The sequence below is a fragment of the Delphinapterus leucas genome, chromosome 20 (genome assembly GCF_059928025.1).
Source record: "Delphinapterus leucas isolate spDelLeu-1000000601 "Yukka" chromosome 20, BTC_Dleu_Yukka2, whole genome shotgun sequence".
Taxonomy (NCBI): Eukaryota; Metazoa; Chordata; class Mammalia; order Artiodactyla; family Monodontidae; genus Delphinapterus; species Delphinapterus leucas.
In genome coordinates, this window is record NC_143148.1 from 48,021,195 (window position 1) to 48,043,970 (window position 22,776).

General features: G+C 36.8%; 1 protein-coding gene across 4 annotated transcripts in view; it reads right to left on the reverse strand.

Moving 5' to 3' along the window:
• GLG1 (golgi glycoprotein 1) overlaps window positions 1–22,776 on the reverse strand; it is a 148,144-nt gene that overhangs the window by 39,574 nt on the left and 85,794 nt on the right. For 3 of the 4 annotated variants that reach the window (XM_089902423.1, XM_022583202.3, XM_089902425.1), the window contains exons 2-4: window positions 21,131–21,163; window positions 8,203–8,289; window positions 4,143–4,358 (exon numbers count right to left, since the gene is read on the reverse strand). In XM_089902423.1, the coding sequence (XP_089758549.1) occupies window positions 4,143–4,358; window positions 8,203–8,289; window positions 21,131–21,163 (336 nt within the window). The remainder of the gene's footprint in view (window positions 1–4,142; window positions 4,359–8,202; window positions 8,290–21,130; window positions 21,164–22,776) is intronic. The other variant, XM_089902424.1, reaches the window with a different exon arrangement.

The following is a 22,776-nucleotide window of genomic DNA, read 5'->3' on the forward strand; positions in this document are numbered from 1 at the left end:
GTTCCACAGCACATTTATTTCCAAGTATTTTCATGAAAATTTTCATGTTCTCTCCTAATATACCTGTGAAAAGGGGCTACGAGCTGTGATACCTATTGTGCAGTTGAGTAAACAGAGGCCTAGAGGAGTTTATCAACTCGTCCAAGTTGCAGAACATAAGGCACCTAGCTAACAGTCCACCATTTATTTTTTTAGATCTTGGAGTGCTATGAAACTCCTACAATTTGTATGTGGGTTTTGTATATTTTTCCTGAGGAGAGTTCATAGCTTTCATTAAATTTCAAAAGGTTTTCTGATCCAAAAAAGATCAGGAAGCACACTATACTAGCAGATTCTCGTGCCTTCCTATTTTCTATCTGTACCTCAAACTTTCTCACTAACTTTATGATTCCATCCAATGCTTAGAAACCTGAGATGAGCAAAAAGTTTTTTTAGAGAGTAATTCTGAAGGGAGAAAAAACTCTGAAGGACAAGTGACAAAAAGATAAGGACAGAGAGGAAAGTGGATACAACCCCAGAAATTCAGAGTAAGGCTTATTTTTTCTTCCTAATTTATGAGTGACACTAAAATGTGTCTGACTTTGGCCCACTTAGAAGAGCCCTACCCATTTCCACTTCCCAAAGGAAAAACAAACCTGTGATAACAAAGATTTGGAAACATATCAGTCACTTACTATTTACAGTTTACAAGAGATTATTATAAACATGATTTTGTGTTAATGAAATAATGCCCTATACCAAATTTTAGTAGCTCATAATAACTTACTGAGAGGTTGCTAGCAATTAGGTAGTAATCATATAAAAGAGGTTGAAAATAATAGCATGATAGTCAACTCACGATTTAGACTTACCCTTTAGTTCTGACATCATAGGGTAAAGAAATGATTTCCCTGTAATGAGTCTAAGTGTTTCCCTGTATACTTAGGGTTTACAACTGTTTAAATGCACCAGCACCATGGTTTGAGATCCTCCAAGGAATGTGAGATGTAATTTTAATTATAGCAATTGTAGCACCACATATTAGTATTGTGCCATAACATCACCTCCATTAGATATTTTCATTCATCATAACTTTAGATAATTTTTTCTAATAAAGATATTTCAGGAATTCTTCTCAGTTTCCCAGAGTCTCTGAGCTTTTCAGTTCAGCCCATTTGAGTTATACAACTGAAATGTATGCAAATATTTGACAAAGAAGACTGTAGGGTTATTACTGAATATGAATGAAAGCAAGGAACTGTACAGCAGCACATTACCTACAAGAAAATGAAATTACTTAGGGTTAGGTTTTAAAAAGTTATTAATATGCAGGCTTGACATATGAATAACAAATGATACTGTAAATGGACGTAAAATGAATTTTTTAAATTCTTATTGTGGTGAGACAAATGTCTGTCTTAAAACTATTACTGGGCTTCCCTGGTGGCGCAGTGGTTGAGAGTCCGCCTGCCGATGCAGGGGACACGGGTTCGTGCCCTCGTCCGGGAAGATCCCACATGCCGCAGAGCGGCTGGGCCCGTGAGCCATGGCCGCTGAGCCTGCGCATCCGGAGCCTGTGCTCCGCAACGGGAGAGGCCACAACAGTGAGAGGCCCGTGTACCACAAAAAACAAACAAACAAACAAACTATTACTAGGGTCCCGATCAGTTTTTAGCAGTTCAATAGGTAATATTTTTTCTTCTCCATACACCTTGCCTTATTAAAAAATTTTTTTAAAGACCAGAGAAGGATAACACTAATCACAAAAAGGTGGGCAAGAACTCAGTTTTCATCTCTGCTATTAACCCATTCTCCATTTCAACATCTGTAATGTCTTCTGTGATCTACCTCTATAGGTAAAGAGAGAAAAAGAATGTCTGAACTATTCAAAGTAGTTGGTTAAAAGCAGAAAAGGATAAAATGATAAAACTAGCGTGTGAAAAGTATAAAAGTAGTAATAATATGGGGCACTTGTCTGCAATTAAGTTCCTGTACTGGATGCCACATTCTACTTTCTCTTCAAATGATATAATTATTTACATTTACTTTTGGAGATCTGCCTTTTCATTTTAAAAATATTTATTTAGAAAATTCTAAAGGTTTTATTAAATATATAGTCTTTGTTCTAAAAATTTACATATATTAACATTCTGAAAAAATCATTATAGTTTTGAAATTATGACATTTATATGTTCATACAGAGGCAGGGTATAAACAGATTAACCATGACCTCTCTCCTCTGGCCTTTGGAGGTGAGTTCAAAGCTAGTCACAGAGGAGTTTGCAAGCTTCAGGGCAACAAATTTAAAACTGATGAGTGTGTTCTCTTCTGTGGTCAGAAGCTGACTTTATAAATTTTCAGGATAATTTTCAAAACTAAATAACTTGGCTTCAGAGAAGTAAACTATAGTTAGAAAAAGGCAAAGAAGGGCTGAGGACAGACTGCTATCATTTTAAAACTTGGCTGTAGCAATAGGGTGGATTACATAGAAAGGAACATGCTTTTTCAGAAGTGCAGGCATGAGTCATTCTAGGGTGCTAGGGTGGGGGTCTGGAGTAAAAAGAAATTCATCTAACTGGCAGGTAGAGCCAAAGATGAAAATGACAGAAATGTGCATTTGGATGGTCCATGGAAACATTTTTTGTTATTTTAACTAAGCTGAAAAATCAATCCTCACTGCCACATCTTTGGGCTCTGGCACTGTTATATTCTACCATGGTTCAAGTCAGTGCAGACTTAGTAACTTGTACACGCAGCTGAAAGCAGGTTTTGCACTGACAATTCAGATTGCTAGTGGGAAGCTAACCAGCAATTATCTTGGTGGGCAATAGGGAAGAACTACTACAAAGAGAGGTGAATTGTAATGGTCTGCTCTACAGCGTGGATCACTAACCACAAAAATGAAAATGTGTCATCACTGATTCCTGAAAAGTGTGTCTGTTACACTTATATGAAGATTTTTAAGAGCGAGGTTTGGAACTGGATATAACCCTCAACACCCTAAATAAAGTCAGAGGCGCTTCCTGAACTATCAGGGTGACTTAAATGCTTTTGTTCCATTTCTGCAGTGTGCTGGGAAAGTGAAGAATCACCCTTCTTGATTAAAACTGGCCTTTCATTAGCTGCCTGAAAGCTAAATGCCAGTTCACAGTGCTCTCAAGACCAACTCAGAGGTTCCCTGTGAAAGGGCGAACCCTGTGCTGGTATGAAGCAAAGGGTATTTGGTGACAGCCAGACAATAACCAGCACTCAAACCTTCATTTGAACTGGTGTGTGCAGTTCCAGAATTCTAACACCACGCCCCCCAGTCAGGGATGGAAGCCTGCAAGTCACAGTGCTCTGAACAGAGGGCAAAGGCACAAATGGGTTTTGCTTTCTCTTGTACTTCCTGAACAGCAGATAAATGAGCAGCAGCAATTAATAGCTGATGCCATACACAGGTCTCAGACTGCCTCTCCCACCGGCATCTGCTACTTTTCAGGAGTTCTTTCATTTTTGCTAAGCAAACGAATTCAGCATTAACCTGGCTGAACCTCCATTGTGACCCTCTGGACAACAGACTAATAAGGACAAAAATAAGATCAGATATAATTAAGGAAGAAGAACCTAGGTAGTTATTTTCTTTCCTGTCTTTACTAAAACTAGTTCTCCTGAGATGAACATAACATATATCACATTTACAGAGTAGCTTTCTTCTGAGAAGCTAAAAGTACCTTCCATATTTTTAAATTTTCTAATTTTTAAATACATTATCTTCTTTTATACTGGTGTGCTTACTAAGTAATTTTTTTTATGGCAACAGTGAGGTATATGCAAAGAAAGGTTAGAGAACTTGAGTCCCTCCTAATCCAACTACTTTTCCCACAGGACTACTGAATACTTTTCTAGAGGAACTTTATAGGTAACCAGCAGCTGGTTTTGCATTTTGAAGCTAACACTAATCTTAGCAGATATTAATTCCTCTACTCCCCCATACAGTATCGAAACATTTTGTTACAAACAGATGAAGTGTACCCACAGGCCAACTAGCCTTAGATATTGGGGCTGTCTGGACCTCAGCTTTAAGTCTACCTCTAGCCCTAAATTTTTCCATGCCAGTCATACAAAGCTTTTCATCCATCGAGTCTGTAAGACCCCTTTGGTGAGGGCAGTGTGGTAGATACCTTTTCTCCAAGCCGAATGCTCCCACATTTCAGAATGTTGATGTCATTTTTACAGTCATCCATGAAGCCACAGATCAGACGGTAATCACTGAAAATGATGGCTGTCATCTTGGTGATGTATTGGTGACACTGGTACTCAGTGATGTTGCCTCGGTGATCCACCAAGCAGGAAACCAAGTAACCTTTTCCAACTGGTTCATCAGCACACTCTTTGATCTGCTCAAAGGAAAGTGGCTGTTTTACACAAGTATTCTATTCTCTTACCAAACAACTTTTACAAAAGAGAGAATGATATTTTCTTGTTTCTTCTTCCGGGGAAGAAAAAGGAAAACACTTAGAAATGCTTGTGTTTTAAAGAAAATCGTGTGCCATGCCTACTCAGATCGTTGCACCTTCTAGGAAATACGTGATTAATATGCTTTGCAAGAAAATACATACATATACAATGCTTAGGTAGAACTCATGTTTAAATGGAGTAAAAAGAGCTTTTTAAAAATTTTCAGCTTTGTTGAGAAAGTTGATTAAAACATATTTATTGAAAAGAGCTTCTGACAGCTCTTTTTATAATGATTCTACTGAGAAGTCCCTTTATCCATGCAAAGAACACAATGGACAGTGAGAAGATTAGTCTAAGGAATAGGTCTGAAAAACAGGTGCAGAACTAAAGTCTAGTTGCATATCCCAAGCCAAGCTACACAGCAAACTATTAATGTTAGGTAAACCTAATGACCAAGGTGAGGGAGGGAGGAAGGCGTACTATTACCTCTTGACATGACATTAATGTGTTCTGAATTAACTATGGATTTGGACATATGTTTTTGAACCTAGTAGAATCCCAGCTTCAACACTGTGGTCTAGAACAGAAATATGTTTAAATATGATGTTTAGGGACTTCCCTGGTGGCGCAGTGGTTAAGAATCTGCCTGCCAATGCAGGGAACACACGTTCCAGCCCTGGTCCGGGAAGATCCCACATGCTGTGGAGCAACTAAGCCCGTTCGCCACAACTACTGAGCCTGCGCTCCAGAGCCCGCAAACCACAACTACTGAAGCCCACGCACCTAGAGCTCGTGCTCCGCAACAAGAGAAGCCACTGCAGTGAGAAGCCCGCGCACTGCAACAAAGAGTAGCTCCCACTCGCCGCAACTAGAGAAAGCCCGCACGTAGCAACAAAGACCCAATGCAGCCAAAAATAAATAATAAACAAATAAATTTATTTTTAAAAAATGATGTTCAGTGCAGTCTGGCAAGAAGTTTGGGAAGGGGAAGGCCATTGCAAGTCTAATTTGGGTGGTTTAGACATATGATCTAGTGGATCAAGCACAGCGTGACTCCACATGGGTAGTGTTCCTGCAAAGTACACAAAATCACAAGCGCTAATGAAGGAAAATAGCCCCAAAATGTTGAAATTCAGGCATAAAAAAGTGAAATCTACTTACAGGGTGTTAAGCTTCAATTATAAAGCAGAGAAGGTTGTTTAGAAAAAGCCTGTTGCATTTGGAGCAATTAAAAAAAAAAAAGGCAGTTTTGACAAGAGGAAGGAGCCAAATGTAAATGTCTGTTTCCAATATAAATGAGAAGGAAAAAAAAATGAGAAGGGAATATTTTACTGGTTTTTTTGAAACCAACAGAGACCATTCTCTACTATTACACCACCTATGGTAACCATGTACACTTGATAAGATAAATACAATCTCCTTTTCCAAAAGGTGCTAGGTGAAGGATATACCACATACTAATTGTCCTATGGGCCGATGGGTCTCTTCATGTCTAACCCCAGGATTAACTCCAGAGCAAGTCAAAGACTCAGTTCAAGAGAGGAAATCGTGTTTACTTTTAAAGAAGCAAACCTGGAAATTTAAATAGCCTCACACTGGCTTCAAGAGGCAGCAGAGATCTTCCACAGTCAACAAGCTGAATGCAATGTTTTCAGCTTAACATTGAGCTCTTTTTTTTGGGTGATGCCTAAAGAGAGGGCCGTGAATGTATTTCCAAGAAAAGGGTTTTTTGTTTGTTTGTTTGTGATTTTTTTAAAAACAAAACAGAGGTAAGTTTCAAAAGTGAAAGGAGAAATAGCTGCTTGAGAATCTCAGCATTTGTAATTCAACCACTGGAAAAACCCTGCATGAAAAACACAGGACTAGTGGCAGACACCTGGGTTTTAAAACAATGAAGTAGAAGTATTCGTATAGGCTCTAATACTGGGCAATCAATGGTTTAAAACTCTGAAGAAAGACCAAGAGACATTTTGAATTGGAGCCTCAATAAGAAATTAAATGTATATTTAGCTTCAATCACCTGAGATTTTACTGAAACACCTATTTGTTCGCCACCAATTACAACCAGATGTAGTGTCTGAATTAAAAGTGTATGCTTTTCTTCAACCACTCTATTGGAGAGAAGTCTAATAAAAGTCTAATAAAAGAAATTTCTAAGATTAACAGCAAAAAACAGCATTAAATCGTCAACATATTTATGAATGGGAGTAAACTCTGAAGTGGCTGGGGAGCAGATTCTTAAGGTGCCATTAAAAAATGCTATAGTCACTCTACTTTTGACATGAGGCAGGAGAAAAGCAGGCAATATTTGACTCAATCATGGAGAGTAAATAAAAAGTTTGGTTGGCAGTCTTCAGTATTCTTATGATGTTGTTTTCCTCCTTGGAAGGATTCCAAAATTAAGAAAGAAGATAAGAGGGAGATGTAGAATAAAATGTTTTGTTGGCAACTATGTTCTTCCTGATATTTAATTTTCTTGACTCCAGTAAATCTCCCTCTAGGGAGGGAGAAGTGTCCCTGTTACATTAATCTTTTATAAAACCACAACACCCCAAAAGGTTACAAGAGGGCCATAACATAACATGTACATTACAAGGAAGCCAGTTTCATTTTATAAATATAGATGGATAAAACCAGCAAAGGGGGAGATTATTCCGATGAATCTGCATAGTCTATGAGCTAAATTTCCACATGGCACTCAAACTGGTATGTACACGAGTCACAGAGGGAGTTAGAGCTGCATAATACTGAACCTAGAAGCTGAAGATCAATGTTTTAAAATAAGCTATTCTATTCTGAAGCCCCAACGCATATGAAGAAAGGTCACTGCTTTAAAAGAATAAATCATATCTGATTCATTAGTAGAAAGTTTGAGGAAGAAGACAGGTTCCACAAGATCCCATAATGACGAAAGTTAGGAACACAAGCTGAGGACTTATATGGTTGGAGTAGAGTCTTCCTTAAGACCTCAGGAGAAAATGGTCCTGAATTAAGCCATCAATAGGGTAGTTTGGGGACAAATCTATATGATGCAAGATCTGTGATTATTAACTTTGAGGTAAAAAAATAGCAACTATTTTCTTTGTGATTCTTTCAGTATGAAGAAATCCCCAGCTTCATGGAATTTCTATCACTAATTCTAAAAAATAAAATAAATTAAAATAAAAATTTCAATACCACAATTTTCACTAATATTATTTGATATTTACACTGAGCCAAGAGAAATGATTGAAAAATATCACCAATTAGCATCCATATAATGTTATACATTTTTAGTAATTATTTTTGTTTTTATACTCAATATCCATTTATAACAATATATACAATCTTTTTACAAACCTTTTTAATGCTAACTCCTATTATTTGAAGCATATGCCCTGTGGTTCAACTGGTCCAAGTGCATATAGCCAAAACACGTAGGAATGTTTATCAGCCTCCTGGGGAAACCATTCTGATACGCCTCAGTCATAAGCAGATTGTACAATGTGTGAGAGCACTGACTGATGACAGAAGTGATTGTATTCTCCATTTGGGGACAAAAAGAGCCTGATTTCCAACTTGTCTGAACGAACAGTATCCTACTGTAAGTGTAGGTGAATGTTAAGAAAAAGAAGTCTAATTACACCCCTTTAGCCTATCTCTGAGCCAAGACATATGTTAATTCCAAGAAAAGTAAAGTAACTGAATCAGTCATTCCTCCCTTAATGACTGGTCTGGTCAACAGATGTAATTTTTGCTTCTAAGTCATTAAATATGCACAAAATTCTTTCTTTCACAACCTACCTCTGATATGGTAGATTTGCAAACCTCTCTGGCCACAGATTCAAATTTGGGATCTGTAGTTAGGTTCAGCTTATAATTCCATAACAACTAGGTATAAGAGAAAAACAAAACAAAAAAGCCAAAAAAACTCCAGTTAGAATAGTATGAAATTTAACATCAATGGTTAACTATAAATGATAAAATTCCATTATACAGAGTCAGATAAAACATATTCACACTTCAGTTAACAAACAAAAAGATAAAATGTCACTGTATATACAGATAAAAGGAAAAAATGTGCAGACAAAATAAAACACTACCATTCGGACATACATTTTTCTCTTTTTACTTAAGGACAAATTTTTTTTTAAGTCAGGAAAATAATTAAAAAGAAAATTCCTGATAAGGGTTTCAGAGAAAATATAAATAGGCTGTATGTGCAAAATTCTTAAATCAAAAAGTCTAACCCAGAAGCTCAAGAATTGGTAGGTTTAGTTGCAGATTTCACAATCAACAGTGCTTTTCACACATCATTTTTATGAAGGAGTGTTGTCCAGAGTCTAGTTTCCTGACACATCTTTCTTTATTCCTCTAAAACCCTCAACTTGACATATACACGATAAGGTCTATTTTACACAACTGTTTTAACATGTCTTAAGCTATGAAATCTCTAAATCCATTACTATTCATGGGCGAGGGCTGAATATTGCTTTATTTTTGCAGCTTCAGTTAAAAAACTTCAATACATGATTCAATTCCTGAAAAGTAGCAAAAATGAGCTCTTAAACTCTGCTCGGATGGAGAGACAGAGCAGGGGCTTTGTATGACGTAGAACATGAAGAGGTTTGGGGGGTGGAGGGGCAGTTCACAAGCTTTTCTTTCAGATGGCTGCACTCCAAGACTAAAGAATACAATCACTCATTCACTGATTCATTCAAACATCTGCTTAGCACTTCTTATGATGTACCACACACAGTCTAATCTCAAGGGCTTCATAGGTTATTACAGGAAACAGAAGCAAATATTTGAGCACATACTGTGTTAGGAACTGGGGGTTAAAACAGGAGGAGAAAGACAAACACTGTCCAGTGGGGGCTATGGTAATAGCAGGTAATGTGTATTTGGTTAATGGCATCACAAGGTGCCACAGCAGTACAGGGGAGGAGTACCCCACACTGCAGTAGGGGGTTTGGTCAGGGAAGGTTTACCAGAGAAAGTGCTATCTACGATGAAATCTGAAAAATTAGTAGCAGTTAGCCATATTAAAAAGGGTAAGAAGACTGTTTTAAGTAAATAAAGCAGCATGCGTGGAAGCTCATTGGAATGGGAAGCAGGGCATGTTAGACGAACTGAAAGTCCAATGGAGGATTGACTCTGGAGACACAGGCCAGGACCAGATCATAAAGCCCTTGTAAGTCATATCTGAACTTTAACCCAAGAGTAAAGGGGAGTCACTAAAAGGGAAATAAGGGAGTGACATGACCGGATTTGCTTTTTAGAAGCAGAACAGAAGCTAATATAAAGTGCATTAGGAACAACACAAAAACAGGCAGTAAATTCCCCATAAGAGTGCTGAGGAAGATTTTGTGAAGAAATAAAATATAAAGGATGAGTAGGATTTCTTCTCCTCCCTCCTCAAAACCAAAAAACAAAGAAAAGCAGTAAAAAACTCTAATCGCCCAACTATCATCAATAAGTGAGTTTTTAGAAAAAGGGTTAAGAATCTGGCTACTATCTATAATGAAAGTTTTAAGAGGATGGGACTTTTGCCTTGTTTACTACTATATGCCAAGTGCCTAGAAGAGTGCATGCAACACATAGGCATTGATAAATATTTGTTGAATGGATCAACAAAATAACAAATCTATACCATGATAAGTTCAACCAATAGCACATATAAGGCCAAACTGAGAATAGATATAGGAGAAGCTTAGTTCTAACTGAAGGCACCTTAGGCCTCCTGGCTCCTCAGAAGTAGATCCCATGATTCAAAAGATGTGGTTAGAACTGGACAAATATATTTTACTATTTATCTATCTATTACCATCTATCTAAGTCAGTACTACATGGTAATTAAATGTTATATTTTAAAATTAAGGCAACACATTCTGATTATGTATGTACATCAAACCAAAGACAGATTAAAAATGTCCTCCTTATTGAGTGACTTGCAGGTGACCCAATGGCATTTCTTCCATATAAAAAAAAAAAAAAGAAAGAAAAAGAAAGAAAGAGAAAGAAAGAAAAAAAGGGAAAATGCAAGAAAGAAAAAAGTTGTTTGGTACTTAGAGTTGGAGTGAACAGCAACAAATGTCAAAAAAAATAAATACAAACCACAGAGTATTTCCTTACTTTATCTAATGCAAACTCAGATGTCCTATGATTGGGCTAGAAACAGATTTTCTGACAAAAACCATTCAGATAATCATTTAGATCTTTTGAATGTCTTTAACTTTTAATTTGGAACCTTATTTGTTCTGATAATAGGTGTAAATTTCCTTACGAACAGGACTCCTCCCAGATAAGTATGATACTATTGTCTAATGCTAAATATTCTACCTCTTGTCTTTTTTTCACTTTTTCAGTTATAATTCACATACCATAAAATTCACGATTTTAAAGTGTACAATTCAGTGTTTTTTTAGTATATGGTTGACATTTGAACAACGGCCACATTAGGGGCACCAACCCTCTGTGAAGTTGAAAATCTGAGTATAATTTATAGGGGGCCCTCTGCATCCACAGTTCCCCATGCTCAGATTCCTGCAGTACTGCAGTATTTACTACTGAAAAAAAACCTGTGTATAAGTGGACCCGTGCAGTTCAAACCTGTGTCATTCGAGGGTCAACTGTATTCACAAGGGTGCATAACCATCACCACTTTCTAATTCAAGAACATTCTCATCCCCCCAGCAGAAACCCCATGCCTGTTCTATCACTCGCCATCCTCCCTACTCCCATCCTTTACAACCATTAATCTACTTTCTGGTCTTTCACTTTTAATATGACTTATTAATGCTTTATTATTCTCTTTCAGGAATATAGGTAAAAAGGGAATTCAACATAGGTTGCCACAAGTACATTTTCCTCTAGAAAACAGATAAACACACATTACACTTGATTACTGAGAGGTGATTATTTACACCATATTTGATAAGTGTCCTTTCCTCTGAGTGGCTATAATCAACTAAGAAAAATAACTGCAATTTGACAATAAATACTATTGGTTAGCATGATGTATTTCAGCTTCAATTTCCTTAAATTTAAGAGTCTCATCTTTGAATCCATCTACACACCCAACTCCCTCCCCCAAATATGTACTGAGTAACTACTATAATCTGAGTATTGTGTTAGGCGACAAAGTTGAGACAGGTGGAAGTAAAAAAAATTTTTAAAAGCCACTGTCTTAGTACTCAAGAAGCTCAACCACAGGAAACAAAAGATGGAAGAGTTCGATTGGGAAGAAAATAAGCAATAAAAACACAGTGTGATAAATGTGGTAACAGAAGCATGCAGAAGATATTATGGGAATACAAGGAAAGAACATATCACAGTGATTGTAGAGGAGGGATAGGTGAGGCTGGTAGTGGTCAAGCTATACCGGGCCAGGAGTAAGAAGGAATTTTGTCAGATGAACTGAGGAAGACTGGGGTTCTAGGACTGCAAGGGTAGAAAGGACAGAAAGAATAATGATAACTTCTGGGAATCCCACAGTTCAGAATGGCTGGAGTTGAGGGTATGAAAGATCAGGGGAGAAGGGGTGTTAGATCACACTATTATAGCTGATATTAAAGAATCTGGATTTTACCTTAAAGGAAATGAGAGACTAATGGATAATTTTAATCAGAGAACTCAAAAGATGAACTCTGGTTGTATAGAGAAGGGCTACACCGAGGGGGTTAGTAGGCCAGTTAAAAGGCAAGAGTTTTTGGATGGGAGAAGATGGGATATATTTGAGATATTTATTTAGAATAATGACAAGATTTGGGTGTGGGGAGTGAAGGAAAATTCTTTTTTTTAATTTTAATTTTTATTGGAGTATAGTTAACTTACAGTATTGTGTTAGTTTCAGGTGCAGAGCAAAGTGAATCTGTTATACATATACATATATCTACTCTTTTTTAGATTCTTTTCCCATATAGGCCATTACAGAGAATTGAGTAGAGTTCCCAGTGCTATACAGTAGGTCCTTATTAGTTATCTATTTTATATATAGTAGTGTGTATATGTCAATCCCAATATTCCAATTTATCCCTCTCCCCTGCCTTACCCCCTGGTAACCAGAAGTTTGTTTTCTACATCTGTAACTCTATTTCTTTCTTGTAGGTAAGTTCATTTGTACCCTTTTTTTTTAAGACTCCACATATAAGCAATATCATATGATATTTGTCTTTCTCTGTCTGACTTATGAGTTGGAATGAAGGAAAATTCTTCCTTCACAGTCAAGCTCCTTTAAAGTATAGTCTAAGTTTATTTAATCTACTTACTCTTCCATTCATCCTTAAAATTTTTAAAATCAAAGCTGTCTGTTTAGTTAAATAGTCAAAGGTAGTCAATCTAAACAAACAAGCAGTCCCCCACAAAGTCCCTTTCTAAAGTCCTACTCATTACCCAGAGACAATTCTTTTAGCTTTTTCTTATGGTAATTACCTCCATACTTTTAAGCTATTAAATTGCTACTTCCTGACCTGTTAGTTTTAGATACTGTATAATAGCTTTATACTATAGAAGGTAAGGAATGAACTCTTACACCCTCTTCCTGATCCCAATCCTCCCAATATAGTTAAATCATAATGCCATTAGATACTCAGTATTTACGTTATTGATTATGTAAAAATACTATATATAATGAGCCATATAGAATATTATATTTCTTTCAATTTTTAGTTTGTCATATAGTTAACAGTCATTTATTTCATAAGCCTATTTTCGATATACCCATTACTAATTAATCTCCCATCTCTTCACTGGAAAAGCAAATCTCTCAAAATGTTCAAATGCTTCAAGTGATCTCTCAGGTGAGACATTCCTCTTGGAGTCTTCCGTCTTCCTGCTTCAGTCAGGACTGGTTGCCATCTAAGCCTCCGCACACGTGTCATCCTTCACCATCATCCTTGGAATTCCTTTGCTTTTTCTTAGGCTGATGCACTAATTACTGGATTCTTTAGTTTTCTTTGTCTTGCTGTATTCTCTTTATGAGAAAACATGTATGGGTAGTAAATGTCTTGAAAAATTTTATGTATGAAATGTCTATTTTGTATTATCTTGACTAAATATAATTTTTCCTCAGAATTTTAAAGGCACTGGTCTACTCTCTTCTAGTTTCCAGTAATGCTAATGAGAAGTATCATATTACTCAAACTCCCAGTACTTTAATTATTATTTTTGTCTCTGAAAGCTTTTGAGATCTTTTATTTACTCCCAGGGTTCTTTTCAGAACCCTAAAATTGGTTTGGGTTATATTTCCATCCATGGTGTGAGGCACTCATGGGCACTTTTAATCTAGAAACTCATCCTTCAGTTCTTGGAAATTTTCTCATATTTTTCATTCAAGTTTTTTCTTTTTTTTTGGAGTGGCTAATATATACCAGGCACCACTCAAGACAGATGTGAGCAAAGAAGGGCAAAATCCCTGCCCTCAAGTAGTTTACACTGTATGAAGGAGAGAAAGATAATATGCAAATGATCAAATAAATAGATCAGGTATTGAATGCTATAAAGAAAATTAAGCTAGTATAAAAGAATTGAAGTGACGGGTGAGGGGTGCTTTAATAGAGGGGGACAAGGAAAATGAACATCCTGAAAAGGTGACTGTTCCATGATGAACAGCAAATGCAAAAGACCCAAGTCAGGCACATTCTGTGAATATCTGAGGGATAGCGAGGAGGCTGCTTGTGGCCTAAGTAGAGTTATCAAGGCGGACAGTGGTAGAAGAGGCCAAGGAGCAGGTCTCTACTCTCTGCATGTGTTGTAGGCCACTGTTAAGGACCTGGGAGTTTAATAAGTGAGAAAAAAGCTTCTGGGGTTTTGGGCAGAGACGTAATACGACCTGACTGTTAGAGGAATCATTCAGGCTGTAGCACGGAGTACAGACTGTAGAGGGACAAGGGCAGAAGGGAGACTACTTAGGAGGCTATTAAAGAAGCACAAAAGAGAACTGACAATGGCTTGAACCAGGGGGTACAAGTGAAAATGGTCAGATTCAGGACACATTTCAAAAGGAGCAGCCAGACAGCAAGGCTGCTAACAGACTGAATGTGGGATATAAGAGGACAAGAGGACTCAAGGTTTTTGATTTGAGCAATGGGAAGAACTGAGATTGGGAAGACTCTAACAAGAGAGGTTTAGAGGTAGAAAATCAAGAGTTCAGTTCTAGAAATGACTGTGAGACAGCGTAGAAACGTGAAATCAGCACTTGGAGTCTGGAGTTTGTGGAAAGGTCTGTGCTGGATAAAAGACAGGAACCACAAATTGTCAGTCAGCAGGGCAGCATCAATTGTTCCTCTCCAATGGGAGTCATGGCAACAGTCTATGTAGCCATCTGGCGGTATCTTCTCTCCAAATGACAGCTCAGGTGTGAGAAGACAACACTCCCAACAGGCACTGGAAGAGGTAGTTTTGGCTTAGAAACCTCAAGCCCCATGCGAGCCATTATCTGTTGAAACAGCCCTCTGGGCATAGTTCCAGGATCCCTGCAAGGAACACACACACCCAGGTACAAGAGTCACCACATTCAGGGAAACCTATAGTATGGCACCCCCAATGAGTATTTATAATTCATTTATAGTTTTCCCCAATCCATATAGAATTTACCAATCAGGGTCATTTTTATCTTAAGTAATACTGCCTTGAACCTTAGTTGGTATTTTACCCTTATTAGGTCACCAGGGAACTGAGCTACATAGTTAACAGGATTGAAATTCTCCTGAAGGGGAAAAAAAGGTTTTGTTAACTGTTTACTCACAGGGCTATTATGAGCTGCTATAAATGTTCCTTACATGTACAGTATTTGAAAACTCCGTTATTCTAGTATATGTGCTGCCGAAACGATCACGAAAGCTCCCTTATTTTATATTCACAGTGATGCTTGGTATTAACACTGTCGGTCTTTTGAATTTTAGCAATTCTAATGGTGAATGTAGATACTAGTATCTCACTCAGGTTTTAATTTCCATTTCCCTGATTATTAATGAGGATGAGCACCTTTCCATTTATTTGTAGATCATTCAAGTATCATCTTTAGGATATGGATGTTCAAGTATCTTACCCATTTTTCTTTTCTTTCTTTCTTTCTTTCTTTCTTTTTGTTTTTAATTAAGGGCTTATCCTAAATTTGTCCATCCAGTAGTTATATTGTATCTTAAGGAACAATTTCTATTTTTTAAAAATTCAATTTATTTAACTAAAACAACAACAAAAACCAGCTCACCCATTTCTCCCACCTCTGGCAGCCACCAATCTGTTCTCTGTATCTATGAGCTTGGTGTTGTTTCTTTTGTTTTGTTTTTAAGATTCCACATAAAAGAAAGATCGTATAGTATATGTCTTTGTCTGACTTATTTCAATAGCATAATGCCCTCGAGGTCCATACATGTTGTTTCAAGTGGCAAGATTTCCTTCCTTTTACGGCTGAATAATATTCCATTGTGTCTGTGTGTGTGTATGTATGTATATGTATACACACATTTTCTTAACCATTTAACACTTATATTGTTTCCATATCTTGGCTATTGTAAATAATGCTGCAATGAACATGAGGGTGCACATATCTTTCTGAGTTAGTGTTTTCATTATCTTCAGATAAATACCCAGAAGTGGATCATATGGTAGTTCTATTTTTAACTTTTTGAGGAACCTCCACACTGCAGTGGCTGTATCAATTTGCATTCCCACCAATAGTACACAAAGGTTCCCTTTTCTCCACCTCCTCACCAATACTTGTTATTTCCAGTCCTTTTGATGACAGCCATTCTAACGGGTTTGTGGTGACATCTCGTGATTTGGTTTCTCTGATGATTATCTTTTCATGTACCTATTGGTCATCTGTATGTCTTTTTTGGAAAAGTGTTTATACAGATCTTCTGTTCATTCTTCAATTGGGTTTTTTTGTTTGTTTGTATGAGTTCTTTATACATTTTGGATGTTAGCCCCTTATCTGATATTTGATTTGCAAATATTTTCTCCCATTCAGTAGGCTGCCTTTTAATTTTCTTGGTGGTTTCCTTTGCTGTGCAGAAGCTTTTTAGTCTGATATAGCCTCGCCTTATTTTTGCTTTTGGTGTCACATTCAAAAAAACATCACCAAGACCTATGAAAGAGCTTACCGCCTTTTTTTTTCTAAGAGTTTTATGGTCTCAGGTCTTGAGTTAATTTCTGTGTCTGGTGTAAGGCAGTGGTCCACTTTTCTCAATACCATTTACTGAAGAGACTGTTCTTTTCCCCACTACATATTCTTGGCTCCTTTGTTGTAAACTAACTGACATATATGCATGGGTTTATTTCTGGGATCTATATTCTGTTCCACTGATCTATGTGTCTATTTTTATGCCAATACCATATTGTTTTAATTACTATAGCTTTGTAATATAGTTTGAAATCAGGGCGTGTGATGCTTTCAGCTTCCTTCTTCTTTCTCACGATTGCTTTGGCTATCTGGGGTCTTTTATGGTTCCAAACAAATTTTAGGATTGTTTGTTCTATTTCTGTGAAAAATGTCATTGGAATTTTGATAGGAATTGCACAGAATCTGTATATTGCTTTGAGTAGTATGAACATTTTAACAATACTAATTCCACCAACCCATGAGCATGGAATATCTTTTCATTTATTTATGTCTTCTTCAATTTCTTTCAGTAATGTCTTGTAGTTTTCAATATACAGGTCATCTTTCACCTCCTTGATTAAATTTATCTTCTCCATTTTTCTATTCTGTTGTCTTTTCTTTCTTTCTTTTTTAAAAAATTTATTTTATCTATTTTATTTTTGGCTGCGTTGGGTCTTTGTTGTTGCGCACGGGCTTTCTCTAGTTGCGGTGAGCAGAGGCTACTCTTTGTTGCGGTGTGCAGTCTTCTCATGGCAGTGGCTTCTCTTGTTGCGGAGCACGGGCTCTAGATGCGCGGACTTCAGTAGTTGTGGCTCGCAGGCTCTAGAGCACAGGCTCAGTGGTTGTGGCGCACGGGCTTAGTTGCTCCACAGCATGTGGGATCTTCCCAGATCAGGGCTCAAACCTGTGTCCCCTGCATTGGCAGGGGGATTCTTTTCTTTTTTTAATAGTTAAGACTTTTAAATATTTATTTTATTTATTATCTTGTATTTTTGGCTGCGTTGGGTCTTCATTATTGCATGCAGGCCTTCTCCAGTTGTGGCGAGCAGGGGCCACTCCTCACTGGGGTGCGCAGGCCTCTCACCGCGGTGGTCCCTCCTGCCATGGAGCACGGGCTCCAGACGCGCAGGCTCAGTAGTTGTGGCTCACGGGCTCTAGAAAGCAGGCTCAGCAGTTGTGGCACACAGGCCCTGCTGCTCTGCAGCATGTGGGATCTTCCCGGACCAGGGCTAGAACCTGTGTCCCCCTGTGCTGGCAGGCGAATTCTTAACCACTGCGCCACCAGGGAAGCCCTGTTGTCTTTTCTTTATTGCTTTGTATGAATTCTTCATATATTCTGCACATACTGTCAGATAAGGATTAAAATATTTTTTCCTTCTCTATGGCTTGCCTTTTCACACTCTTAATACTATATTTAATGAAACAAACTTTAATATAATCTGATTTATCAATCTTTTGCTTTTGCTTACTGCTTTTTGTTTCCCATTTATTAAATCTTTGCTTATCCCACATAGTCTCTTATGTTATCTTCTAGAAGTTTTATTATTATACTTTTCACCTTTAGATCTATAATGCATCTAGAATAGATTTTTGTGAATGGTGTGCAGTAAGGATTAAGATTTTTTTATTCGAGTGTCTATCTATATATGAGTCTGTTTCTGGACTCATTCTGTTTCACTGGTCTACTTTTTGACCCCTGTGCCTCTGCCACACTGCCTTAATTATTGCTACTTTAAGTCTTCAATCAGGTGGTGAAATTCTCTCTGCTTGGTTCTTTTCAAGACTTTTGGCTATTATTGGTCAAAACTGTGTTCCCATGTAAATTTTAGAATCAGCTTACTATTTTTTGAAACAACAAAAATGGGATCGTACAGAATCTGTAATTTGGTAAGAGCTGACGTCTTTATAATATTGAGTCTTCCAACTCACTAGCATAGTATATATTAATATATCTCTTCATTTATTTAGGTGTTCAAATTTCTCTGAATAATATTTTATAGTTATCTGTAGAGATGTCTCACATACTTTTGTTAGATTTATTCTTATGTATTTGATGCTTTATATGCTATTTTAAATTCACTTTAGGGCTTCCCTGGTGGCAGAGTGGTTAAGAATCCGCCTGCCAATGCAGGGGACATGGGTTTGAGCCCTGGTCCGGGAAGATCCCACATGCCGCGGACCAACTAAGCCTGTATGCCACAACTACTGAGCCTGCGCTCTAGAGCCCGTGTGCCACAACTACTGAAGTCCACACACCTAGATCCCATGTTCCGCAACGAGAGAAGCCACAGCAATGAGAAACCCCCGTGCTGCAATGAAGAGTAGCTCCTGCTTGCTGCAACTACAGAAAGCCCACACGCAGCAACGAAGACCCAACACAGTCAAAAATAAATAAATAAATAAATTTATAAAAATAAAATAAAAACTTTAATGGGAAAAATTATAATGCATTCCATCCCAACCCAAATGTATTAGTTTGGTAGGGCTGCTGTAACAAAATACCATAAACTGGGTGGTTTAAACAACAAAAATTTATTTGCTCACAAATCTGGAGGGTAGAAGTCTGAGATCAAGGTGTCAGTAGTACCAATTTCTTCTGAGGGCTCTCATCTTGACTTGTAGATGTCCATCTTCTCCTGTGTCTATGCCCTAATCTCTCTTTATTAGGACATCAATCTTTCCATTTTCTGTATACTATTTGTCCCCATTTTCAGCGGTGTAATATCCTTTGGAGGTCAGCTTCTTTCTCCACCCCTCTGGAGCTTCTTTCTGGGCTTCCTCTCTGTCAGATTCAGTCTATTAATAGAGTTTTGAGGATATTTTCCTAATCTTTTGCTTAATAAATAATGCCATAATAATGCCATAACAAATATCATTTTAAGTTGACTGCTTTATAAAGAAGTTTTTCTTATTTATATTCCTATCCATAGGCTAGAGCAGAGTTTAGCAAACTTTTCCCGCAAGGGCCAGAAAGTAAATTTTTTAGGCTTTCAGGAAACTATAGTCACTGTTGTAACTACTCAACCTTGCCATTATAACATGGAAAGCAGCTACAGTATGTAACTGAATGAGTGTGGCTGTGTTCCAATAAAATTTTATGCATAAAAACAGGCAGTGGTCTGGATTTGGCCAATGGGTAGCCATTGACTGGTGGGCTAGAGAATGCTTAAATCTCCATATGCTTGTCAATACTGTATATTTATCAAATTTTTAATATTTGTTAATCAGATGGATAAAAACAGTGCACTCATTTTTCTTTTAATTTTCACACTTTAAACTATGAAAGAATTGAAATTTTTGTTGTTTACTGGACATCTTTTTCTTTCCCTGTGAATAGTCTATTTATGTCTGTTTTCTATGTTTATTAACAGCACTTTCTATTAAAGAATGTAGTCTTTTTCATCTGCACTGCAAATATTTTTTCATAATTTACGTAATATTTTTGAGGAAAAAACCCTCAAATCTCTTTTTTGAGGTTTTTTTTTAAATATTTTTTTCTTTGATGTGGACCATTTTTAAAGTTGTTATTGAATTTGTTACAATATTGCTCTGTTTTATGTTTTATGCTTTGGTTTTTTGGCCACGAGGCATGTGGGATCTTAGCTCCCAACCAGGGATTGAACCTGCACCCCCTGCATTGGAAGGTGAAGTCTTTACCACCAGGGAAGTCCCCTTTTCTGAGGTTTTAATGCAATCAGATTTATAAATCTTTTTTTTGTTTTTGAGGTTGTATCATGTTTTAAAAAGCCTACCCTCTGTTCATGTTTTCTTCTACTACTCTTGTGGTTTTATTTTTACTTTAAATCTCTGACCTATCTAGACCTTCTTTAGAATAAGTAGTCAACTTAGGCAGCCAACCTGCTTCTCTATTCTTGCAGTCTCCCATTCAAACTATCAAATAATGTGGACACAGAGTGATTTCAGATATATAACTACTCCTCTTTTGAGACACAACTCAAGTATCATCTCCACTATTAAGTGTTTCCTGACATCAACCCACCTGGGCAAAAGTCACTCTTGTGTCCCCATTGTACTCTTACAAGTTTCTGCCGAAGCACCTGGTACTTTTTGCACAGATTTGATTTCACGTCACTCTCCTTTTAATGTCAGACTGTATGTAATATGGGGAGATATATAGACACTGAATGTATTACAAATATATATACGACACATATATATGACATTGAATGTATTAATCGTAGTTATCTCTGGAGTTCTTATCTGCTAACTCTAATATATGTCTCTATCTTCAAGGTGCTTATTTGTGTGTCTTTAGTTTCTACCACAGTGTTTGGCACACAGTAGATGACTGTATGATGACTAAATGAAACAACTTTAAAATACAAACTCTACAATTGTAAGCCTGACATGCAAAGAAACAATTTCATATGGTAGCTGTAACTGAAGAAAAATTTAAACTTAAGTATATTAATATTATTTGGCAGAGCCTACTGATTTCGACAATAGAGGAGTAGGTATAGATTTACCATAAATGAGGTTAATCACCCTCTTGTTAAGTGAATTTAAGAAAACATTATGCTTCCCAGAACAACAGGAAAAGCATCCCAATATCTATCATCATATATATAAAGCACATAAGGTGAATTATGGAAAATCCATACTTACATGATTGCAGTCTGAAGAAATTTCATTTTCAGGCTAAAAGAAAAAAAAAGAAGAGATGATGTTAAAAAAAATATCCTCTCAAGTTTTCAAACACCACCAAAATAAACTCAAAACAAGAAATCTGAATATTCAACTGAATATAATACTTCAATATGAGGAGTAAAATGGGGCTTATACATCTTTTAGATTGCTGAGGAGAAATATACCAGAAAAGGATGAGACATAGTCCCTTCCCAATCAATGGTACGATCTGGAAATTGGGAAAATGGAGAAGGATGTACTAAAGACATAAAGCAAGAGTGACAGAAGGATCCTTACATAATACTTCATAATTCTGAAAGCTGAAGAGGATCAGGCACAATACAGGTGCCCTCGCTTTAAAGAAAGTTAGATATCTGGAAAAAAGAAGGCTTATTAAAGAGGGCAAAAAAGGTCTGACAATGATTTAAAAATTAATCTCACATGTCACCATTAGGGGAAGTGAGGTGGTGGGTACATGGGACCTCTACGTCTATGTTTGTAACTTCTTATGAGTCTATAATCTTGCAGGTCTATGATTAAAAATACAAAGTTTAAAAAAACAGAAATTATTTATATATTCCCATGAATACATTTGCTCATAAAGCCAGGTACATGTAACAGAGATAAAATGAACTTTCAATTCTGTGACAAAAAAGTAGACTAGGTTAGGACTTATATTGAATACCTTTGCCGTACACTACTCCTTTAATTTCCTTGTTCATACCGTTAAAGGAGATACAATTGTAATAATGCACGCCATAATAAAGCACTATTTCCTTTGAGCTTCCATAGTACTCCAACCTGCTCAAACAAAGTAAATTGTGTCCCCTCTATGAAATATTCCTGACATAGGCTGTAAAAGATGCCACTTTCAAAATAAAAAGATTCTCCCTATTCAAGGATAGAAATAAGGCAATACAGAAAACAGTAAATATTAACAAATGAAGCAGACACACCTAGCATCACTTTAGGAAGAAAAAGGTTTCTAGGGAACTATTCATTCCACTACATTATTTAGCAGGCATTAATTCCAATGTACAAACTCATTTTTGTACTTACTTATAAAATATTATATTAAAATTGACTTTAATTAGATTGCTAGGCAATCGTGAGATTATAACACACCACTTCTGAACTTTCTCCTTCCTTGTCTAAGTAAGAATAGATATTTTAATGTCTTTCTGAGGTGTCTTTCTAAATCTCAGAAGTCAGCCTCCATACTATGAGTTAATCTAGCTTAACTCTGTTCCCTTCACTGAAATTCCAAGTGCTTAACTTATAGCCTTTAACACTTTATTTGCAAGAATACTTTATTTTGTACAGGCAGTTTTCTACCTTATCCCCTTTTAATCTATCCTTTCAATTTTTTCCAATCAATCAGTAATTCTAGCTCTTTCTCAAAGCACAGACGGCAATTAATACCATTAGCATCTCTACTTGTGTTCATTTCTATTAAATGGTAACATTCGATTAAAGGGGCATTCTTGAAAGAAATTCAGAGCATTGGAGAATCTTCAAAGTAAAGTAGTCAAAGAAGATTTAAGTTACCCATGGGAAAAAAGCATTGCCATATTTACAGTCCATAGGACTTACATCAGCAAATTAATGATTGTTTTAACGTCTTA